This window comes from Vigna unguiculata, chromosome 5, assembly GCF_004118075.2.
Source record: "Vigna unguiculata cultivar IT97K-499-35 chromosome 5, ASM411807v1, whole genome shotgun sequence".
NCBI lineage: Eukaryota > Viridiplantae > Streptophyta > Magnoliopsida > Fabales > Fabaceae > Vigna > Vigna unguiculata.
In genome coordinates, this window is record NC_040283.1 from 46,455,704 (window position 1) to 46,466,063 (window position 10,360).

Consider the following 10,360-nt stretch of genomic DNA (forward strand, 5'->3'; position numbering starts at 1 on the left):
TTTTTATCCACAATTACAACTTGTAAATAAACTAGTTTCTTTGATCTCTCTTTCTCGTTATTTTTCCTACTAAACCAACTTTATGTTACAGTCATGACTTAAAAGTTGATATATATAAATATTAAAAATAAAAGGAGTACTTAATAGACATGTAGGGTGTGTTTGTAAACACAATACATTTTTTTTTTCTATATCATTCTTGTTAAATACTGTAAGAGACTAAGAACACAGTATTTGTTATATAGTACAGTAATGAAACCGCAAACACTGATAAAATAACACAGATATTAAACGATGATTTTGAATTTCCTACTGGGTCATGTGTGTTTGTTTTAAAAACACACTTTCTAGTTCCTGTTTAAGTGAAAGTTCCTCGTACGAAATGAATTGACTTTTGAATGGAATATAGAACTGTTATAAACACACTTTCTAGTTGATTTTTGCCTTCTTCATGCTCCAAGCACTCAACTTTGTGATCTTGACAGAGGCAGTTCCATTGTTGAAAGCATATAACTGTGCCTTCTCATTGATTGCTATCGTGGGATACACTCTTGCTGTGATGCATGCCCTTCCTTCTCCTTCGAAACTTTCTACCACCGAGTGATCAATCTGTGAATGTGAAAAATAAATCTCAGTTAGTTTACTGTTTCAAATCTCAACAACCAACACATGAATCATTTGCTCTTATGATTGAAGAAAATCTAACCCACAAACTTGCTTTTCACAATAACTTTGTGTGTATGGTTTCCTGAAAGGAAATATTACATCATCGACTTACCAAAGTTCTTAGAGAGAGCTTCTCGCGAAGAGGGTCCACGTCCACAAAAGTTCCATAGGTTGTCTTGTCGTTATCGTTATTCAAGGAAGACCTGTCAAAGTATTAAATAAGAGAGAGAGGTTTTGGAGTATCTCAAGTTTGACAAGTAACAAAGTTTGATATAAAAGAGAGAAAAAAATTGCACATGGAAAGCGACAGAGGACAAGGACAAACCTGCTTTGGTCGCTGCACATGAGAACCAAATTTTTATTTTGGTATCTAAATATTCTAAAGAACACTGCTGTGTACTCTTGCAAGCCACGAGAAGCAAAAACTAACAAACCAAAGGGTCCCAAACCACCTTTTACGATTGCACCCTTTCGACCACACAGAATTTGAGGATCTTCCAAATGGTCCAATACTTCGGCCTTTCCAAACTCATTTACTTCAAATGAAATTTCAACATCAGCCTGCCATAAAATAACCAGTTAGAACACCCACTTTCATACACATGATAATCTTAACTGTTCATCTATATTATCAGTAATTTTGCCTTTATTCTGCTATAGTAACCAGAATGCGACTTACGTATCACTCTCGCGTATTATAGGCATGGATTTGGACCAATATAAAGGCAAGATAATTAAGATATTTCAGCAGATACAGTAATAGTATATTTGTCTGAAAAGATTGTTCTAACATGTAGTAAAAAATACCTGTGCTGCAGTAACACCAGTCACTTGAATAGTTTCACCACCATTGACCACTCTGGAGGGCCAGTGAACAGGTTTCACACGCAAGCTTTCGATTTCAACAACCGGCCATTGCACCAACTGTTTCCCCGATTTATGAAGCCAAATGGTCCTTGGAATAGTCTGCAAATATATATATTCAAATATTTGGATCAATAAACCAATCTAGTTAACCATAGAATCTAGTTTAAAAATATGATAACAAACGAAGAAACTGAGTCCAACTTACATGGATTCCGGACCATCCTTTCTCGATATCATCAGCAACACTTGAGGATTCGTTAACCCAACCGAACAAGACCCTTCTGTTCTTTCCATCTTCAAAAATGGTTTTCGAGGCATAATATTTTCCATAGTCGTGTCTTAAAACGGGTTTGGTACTCTCAAATCCGCTATCCGGAGTGAAGATATCCTTGGCAGAGTCATAACTCCCAATCAGATAATGATCATGTTTGGTATCATCCAAGCTAACCTTGAGAACATGCCTAACATGATCACCATTCACCGAAGTGTCAAGGCCTGTAGTCAATGGACTCTTATTCAGAACTGGGTAGAAATCAGGGCACTCCCACATTCCAGTGCCTTCTGATGAATGAAGAGGGTGTTCTGCTTGGACCCAATTCACAAAGTTTTTGCTTTTGTACAAAATTGCCATGCCCCTTCTGTGTACTTTGCTTCCAATCAGCACCCTCCAGTACCCATCTTTGCCTTTCCAAGCAGTGGTGGGGTCCCTGAAGGAGCTAGAATTTATCTGGTTAGCTTGAGTTGGAGCCATTAGAGGATTCTTGGGTGACTTAACCCATTCCCTGAGAAAAGGGTCAGAGAAGTTTTTGGGTATGGCCAAGTTTTGAACTTGGTGATTGTTAGGGTCAATTCCTGTGTATAAAATGGCTGGTTTGCCCCCAGGAAGGGTAGTTGCTGAGCCTGACCAACAACCGTTGATATCAGACTGCTGAGAAGGGTAGATTGCATGATCTAGTGGAGTCCAATTAACAAGATCCTTTGATACTGAGTGGGCCCACACTATGTTTCCCCAAACAGCACCTTTTGGATTGTATTGATAGAACAGATGGTAAAGTCCTTTGTACCTCATTGGTGCTGCACAAAAACCCACATATCTTTAGCCAACAAAAAACATCATGCATGTTTTATACATATAAACAAAGGTGTGACAGAAAGAATAAAACTAACCATTAGGATCTGCAGAATATCCCCAGCATAGCATCAAATGACAAAAAAAGGAGAAGCAAAATGAAAAGTATAGTTAGATATATATATATATATATATATATATATATATATATATATGTAAAACATTCACCATAAGAGTATTTAAGACTGTTTCATGGTGTAGGATTATACTGTACCATTTATCCAATTCTTGGGAGGTTGAAAATGATAAGCAGTTCTGTAAGGTTGATGATCAGAGGAGTGATCATGAGAAGAAAGAGTTTGAAGATTTCTGTAAACATGGTGGGTGGCTTCAGTGGGAAGAACACCATTGCCATAGACGAGAAAGATTATAGCAGAGAAGAAAATTGCAGAGATGGCCATGGTGAAGTGAGATGCGGGGAACTTGTGCCTCGTGTATCTACTTATATAGATTCGGATCTTCTGCAATTTGGTAAACAGTGTTGCAGTTTGACTTTTAAAAATGTATGGTCTTCAAACAAAACATTGACAGTTGTACAAAACTATATATTATCCTTTATGAACACAGATAAAATAAACTGAAAACGAGTCAGAAAGACTTTTGAACTGAACTGCATCATCATCTGGTTCCTATTTGGTTGGAAAAATCTGCTGGCTATTGTTGAAATTATTGCAAATGGGATATGACAGGAATCAAAGAAATGTGTAGTTTTCTAAATAAATATTTGGAAAGAAATTTCAAAGATCACGTCAGAGAGAAGCATTTCTAGGAAAAAAAGTGTCTTGATTTTTAGGTTTATTGGTAGTAAATTAATGCTGCAAGTCAACTAAAAGAAGGTGCAGTTTTTTTATATCCATTTCCATTGAAGAGTATGATTCTGTTCTGTGTCGTTAGATTCAGAGAGTCAATAAAATACAATTACACTGTTACTTTTCTTTCTATTGACTCCCGAGAGTTAGTTCGCAACTTGCTCACGTCTATTTTATTGTTTTTAAATTAATAATCATTTCACCGACGAAACAAATTAAACGAATGAAAATAATATAAAAAAAGAGAAAAACAAAAGGATAAAAAAATTATATGAAATGTTTTTTTCTTCAAATAAAAAAAAGAGAGAAAAATATTATCCTTAAATTTTACTTTAATGGTATATGTCACCTCAAGTTCTTAAATATATCTTTTAGATCATACTGAATTTTTGTATAATATGAGAAAAAAATAAAATACGAACATTTTTTAATATTTTGGAGGTTGTGAGAGTTAATTTTAAATAACTCACTCTTCACATAAATTATCTTATTTTTCATTTTAGTGTGAGATCTTGTAAATAATAATTCTTTATTAAAGATTTACCACTAAATATAGTTTTGATTTTTTTATACGTATGTATATATGATGATTTTTTTCATTTGTATATTTAATTATTTGGAATGTTATCAATCTTAATCAGCCCATCTAGTTAAAATGATATTTTTTTACAGTGGCAATATTATTGCGATGAGTAGAGTCGTCAAAATGGATAATCTGGTCTCATCCGATTCGATCCATTGCTGGTTAATCATTTAGTGAGTTAATCCAATCTGACTCACTTATTAGCGAGCCGAAAAAATTTGAACATGACCCAATCTACTACAGGTTGGTGGGTTAAATGGATTCGTTCACAAACTCACTTAATTAAAAAGAATATAATTTTTTATTTTTTTCAATTAAAACTAAATTCTAATTTTAATTAAAATCTAAACAAACTTTAATATAATCCAAATCCAAACCAAAATCACAAAAATACAAATTGTATATGTTGGCTAAAAACAACAACCAAACCCAAATGTAAAGTTCAACTTAACAAAAAATATTTATGTAACTCTTTATTTGTGGGTTGGTGAGTCAATCCGACTCACCACGAATTCAATCCGGGTAAGCCAGATTCTAGGTGGATAGGATCAAAAATCAATCCGTATTGAAATTTATAAAATATTTTCAACCCAACCTGACCGAACCCATGGTAAACCGAATTGACTCACGGATTTCGATCCATATTATTTTAAACATTTTTGTTCGTGATATTTAATGATAATCCAGCAACTTGAAAAAAAATGTAACTTATCCAGAAAACATGGTTTGCACCTATCGTAGGATTAAAAGGGATAGGAACACATGAAATTCAACTGGGTTGTATATTTAAACCTGATGAGGATAATTTGAATCTTCTTTTTTTTCATCAATTGCTCGTGCTTAATCACTTTTGACATTACCTAAAACTGTGGGGAATTGAGGATGTCCACCTCAGAATGATGCTGTGCTTATCTACAATAGCTAGACAAACTGATTTGGTTGCCTACTTTTTGTTTGGACCATAACTTTGAAGTTTTTCTTCAATCCATCTATATCCATTTCAACATTCATATTTCGTTTCTCGTGATTGCATTCAAATTCCTTCAAAAGTAAAGCCTTCGCTCAAAATTTAGATCAAATTCACCTTTACAAACTAGTGGAGTAGGTTAGTTCATTTTTGTTTAAACAATTATAAATTTATTTATGCTTGGAGTTTAACCAAAAAATCTCTAATCTAAATGTGTCTTAAATACAAATGAGAAAGTTAAACAATTTTTAATTAGAGTTTATAAAATTATTTTATGTATATATAATAAATATATATATATATATATATATATATATATATATATATATATATATATATATATATATATCGTTTAACTTAGTCTAAGTTTTATTGCTATTAAATATCTCGTGAATCTATATGACAACTTGTCAAAAATACTTTTTTTAAATCAAGAAATTAATTTGTGATTGTTGTTTCTTATTTTACAAATTTTTTCTAAACAAAATACTTATTTAGAAGTTGGAAAGTAAGTTGATCATTCACATATATTAATTCACGAGTTGAGCTGAAAATAAACTAAATAAACTCAATTATTTTTTTGTTAAGACATGAATTTTGTAATTCAGTTAGATCCTCTTAAATCGGTGACTTGAATGAATTGACGTCCTTAAAAATATTTTGTTCTTCTGAATTATTTTATGTATTTATTGTTATATAATAAAAATAGATTAACTTAATTATTTTATAACAATTTGATTGTTTATTTCTTAAAATATCATTATAAATATAGTAGTTAAAATTTGAAATATTTAATCTTTAAAAAAATTAAACTTCTAAATTATTTAAATGATTATTAAACAACATTGTAATTACTTACTTGTCTCATGGGTTTAAAGTCATTTTTTACATCTACCTGTATTGAATTAAAAATAGAAATTAATTTAATATCAAATGTGTAAAAGTTAATCTTTCGTTACTTTTTTATTTTTTAAGTAAGACATAGGAAAATGTTAAAACTTTATTAAATTTTTCCTAACTTTTAAAGTTCAGCAAAAAATTTGGTAGTTTGGTAGTTTTTTTTGGGTTAAGCAGGGTGTTTAGTATGTGAATTTTTATCTAAAATTAAAATTCGTTTTTGTCCGAAACTTAGATATATTTTAGTTCTTAAATTTTAAAATGAATGTAATGGACACCTAAAAAAAATTAACCTAATTAGATTAAAAGAACTATATTCATTTATTTTTTAAATTTAATAACTAAAATGTATTAAAGTTTTAAACAAAAATGAATTTCGATCTTAACTCAAATTTTTATTGACTAAAGCCATATTTATTCCTAATTTTTTACATTTTGATCTTTTCACTTTCATTATTTATTGAAATCCTTATTACCTACCTGCAATTTACCTGAAATTGAGTAATAATCTTTGAAGTGCAATTTGATTTTTTTTTTATCTCTTTTATTTTTAAACCACCAAATCGCTCGATCATTTTGACTTATTTAACTTATAAAAATTATTTTCTATCACTATATTTCTTTCAAAGGCATATTTATACTTATTGTATGAAAAATAGTAAAAGTATAATAAAACTATTATTATATGTTTTCATTTTAATCATATTTTTATTCATTAAACCATGCAAACCTAGTAATCTTGGTGGCATGAGAAAGTAATGGGTAAATGGTTTGAATATGGTTCTCAACACTACTAATTTCTAAAGGTTTAATTATACTTTATCAGCAAAATGCGTGAATTTTGAAAATAAAAGACAGAAGCTACAATAAATTATTTTTTAAAATAATATGTGAGCATAAACTTTGGGAACTACTATGAATTTTTTAAAATTTGGAGGTTGGAAAAAGATATTAAATCCATTTCATTCGATAAAATATAGAATTTTGGTCTGGTACCTTATATTTTATTAATTTTAAAACCTGATTTAACTCGTTATTATATTTTTTATAGAGTATAATAATTAAAAAATTATTAATGAATGTAGGGACAGATTTGGAGACAGAATATCTCCTTTTTCCATCCTCGTGTTGATAATTTTTTCAATTGTTTATCTAAACAATAATTATTTATTAATAATCATGTTTAGCGATTTTAATTTGTTTAATTTGGAAATTGAAACCACGTGAAAGGGAGTGTTCTTCATTTTCCTTTTTCTTTTTGTTGTTTAATGTAAACGTTGCAAACCATGTTTTAATTACTATTTTTTTTTAAATAAAGTTGTAAATTCTCTCTCACTATTGCTTTTCATTTTTGTTGACCAAGTTAAAAAGTTTTCATTGATGCACCTTTACATTAGTCATAAAACACGAATATACCAGTAAAATAAATATTAATAATTTCATAAAATATTATTTTAAAAAATGAAAAACATGGAAAAAGTAACCATCAACCTTGAATGAAAGTACGAAAAAATAGAAAAAAAAAGAGAGAAAAAAAAGCGTGGTAATAATGAGATACATAAAAGTGTTATTTTTGAACCACGTTCTTAGTATTACTTTTTTTTATGGTTTTATATTCATCACACGCCATTAAATTTAAAGGACCTAATTGTATATAATAACCAACGGAATTGTTCACATTAATTATTCCACTGTGTAAAATTTTATTATTTTCATATAATTATTTTTTATCATATATGATATTCATAATGATAGTCCTTTTTGATATTTTCATAATACATTATTTATTCAACCATTATACTATTTACAATATTTATTTTAATATCTTTATATTAAAATTGAGACATTGATATTGATAATATAGAAGATAGTATTTTTTTTTCTTCTTACTATTATTGAACTTTTCTAACCGTTTGATTCATTATTATAACAAAGATAAGATGTCTACTTAACAGCATAATATCTTACTTTACATTAAATTTAATTAAAAAAATATTAATATAATAAATAAGAATTTAGTAAATTGTTTCAAAAATAAAATATGAATATTTGATTACTTAAACAAAAAATTTATAAAATAAAAAAAATCATTTAAAATTTATTTTAAGAAAATCATCATCTCTTTATAAATATTCTTTTTTTTTAATTTCTCTAACTTTTCTCTATATTTATGAGAAAATTACTCTCTTTTTTTAATTCAAAATCTGAAAACATGTTATTGTGTAATGAACATAGTGATTTTGAGAAAAGGAATATTTCCTCAAAAGGAAATTGTGATTCTAAAGAAAATTATTTTAACTCTATTTATATTGAACTCATGCAATGGAAAATATCAAGTGAAGAGAGTTGAAGGAGATTTTTGAAATAGAGTCAATTATATGTGATATAAAATTATAATTGATAAAAAGTTTGACAATAGATACTTAATTTTTAATAAATCGTTACATTTAATTTCTAATAGATCTTTAATAAATGAATTTGGTTGCGTCTAATAATAAATAGATGGGATGCGAATATAATATATTTAGGAATTTGATATATTAACACTTCCAAGCTTTTTAAAAATTCTAGCTTAGTCGTTGATATTTTTATAATTGTTTTCTTGATAAATTACATATTTGATTATAAGAAAACCTTATTTTAAAAACTTTTAAAGAAAGTTCTAAATATTATATATATTATTTGAAATGAAAATAACTAATTCAAAAATATTTTTTACAAAAGTTTAAAATTAATATACCTATTTAAATTATTCTATGTTTATCAGTTACTTTCAACAAATAATTTTTCCAAAACAAAATTGAAATCAGTAACAATAAAATATTTCAGTTTTTAATGTCGATCATTTTAAACCTTGACTTTGGAGTGCATGAATACGTTTAAGTCGTAATTAATGTATAGCACGTCAATCAATTTAGTCTAGACCAAGCTAGCAATTAACTAATGTTAAATACATGATAATTTCCAAATTAATTTAGGTAATTGTCATTTTCATAATTTAATCTACCTACCCTATGGAAAATTTAGTAATTACATTCATAATCTTTCTTTGTCTAAAAAGACAAAAGAACACACCCTTATACTTTTTTTTAGGTTGGTTAAGAAAGAAAACGAGTCAGATAAGATACGAATAGTGCATATTTACGACTCGATTCACAACAAAAATATTTATCCGTTATTTATGTAATATCTGTTTGTAAAATTGGTGCAAATTTTTTAAAAATTTATAAAAATATCCTTGAATACCTGCGAATATTTTAAAAAATATATAATTTTTTTAAATAAATTTTAAATAAAATAAAAAAATTAAAATAAACATAAATTAAATATAATAAAATAAAATAAAATAAAAAATAAATTTTATTTAAATTTAAATCTATAAAATATAATTTTAATTTTAATTTTTATGAGTATCGTATATATATATATATATATATATTTATATATTTATATATATATATATATATATATATGAATGATAATATGATAACTGAATCTATTTCAGTTATAAACAGATATTAAAATACTTGTTACCCACTTATAATAAATATACGTAAGTATTAATTATTCACCATGAATTTTATTTGCAATACTCATCTATAAGAGTATTTTTATTTTTTCATTCTTACTCTACTCTCGACTATAATCAGGTTGAATATGCATAAAATTTAATCATTTTTCTTTATTTTTACTTTTATTTTTCTTTCTTCTTCGGTGGGATTGAAAAGTTAAAGTAGTGCCCACCTTGTGCATAGACTAAAGGAATTAAGAGACAGAATTTTGAAAAAGAATTTGTAACTAATTACACCATTTATTATTTTGACCTTTAATTTGTAATTTTTTGAAACGGAGTGCTTTTAGACTCACATTTATAGTACTTTAATTTCGTTTTGCTAATCATTTACCACCCAATTATATTACCATTTTTTCGTACATTCAGTAAAAAAACTATTCTTTAGTCAACATAAATTTACCATCCTAAACCCTATATGCAGTAAAAAAAATAAAAAAATTGAACATTTTTCATGATGATACTAATTTTCTCAACATAATTACCAGTGTATGCTGTAGATTTTATTCTTAAACTTCACCCATCTAAAAAAATTCTTCCTAATAATTTTATCTCCGTATCACTAATTTTTATTTTCTCTTTTTTCTTTAGTCAATTTTCAAAAACAGAATTTTCAACATTCCTACTTCGACGCTAGATTTTGACTTCGTTTTTTTTTTATATAAAAAAAAAGTTGTAAATTAAGAAAAAAAAGGTGTGAGAGTGTTACACGTTGTTAATTAAATTTCTGGGAGACTAAATTCTCCACATAAACACTAAACAAGTTCAATCTAAGAATTAAATTGGGAATAAATTTACTAAATAAATTTGTTTTTGAAATGGGTTTATTCAGAGAAAACTATTTTTCTTTTTTTAAATCCAATTTTAACAA

The 10,360-nt window shown here is 27.5% G+C and overlaps 1 protein-coding gene across 2 annotated transcripts; it reads right to left on the reverse strand.

Moving 5' to 3' along the window:
- Positions 1-189: 189 nt before the first annotated feature.
- On the reverse strand, positions 190-3,213 carry LOC114183695 (beta-fructofuranosidase, cell wall isozyme-like). 2 transcript variants are annotated; one of them, XM_028070807.1, is made up of 7 exons: positions 2,877-3,208; positions 2,701-2,709; positions 1,739-2,607; positions 1,474-1,632; positions 992-1,227; positions 779-869; positions 190-609 (listed from the first exon to the last, which is right to left on the reverse strand). In XM_028070807.1, the coding sequence occupies exons 1-7, from the start codon at positions 3,061-3,063 to the stop codon at positions 430-432; spliced, it is 1,731 nt and encodes a 576-aa protein (XP_027926608.1). In that variant the 5' UTR covers positions 3,064-3,208; the 3' UTR covers positions 190-429. The 2 variants fall into 2 exon arrangements, with proteins under 2 accessions (XP_027926608.1, XP_027926609.1); XM_028070808.1 differs by lacking the exon at positions 2,701-2,709 and having other exon boundaries at positions 2,877-3,213.
- Between the last annotated feature and the right edge of the window lie 7,147 nt (positions 3,214-10,360).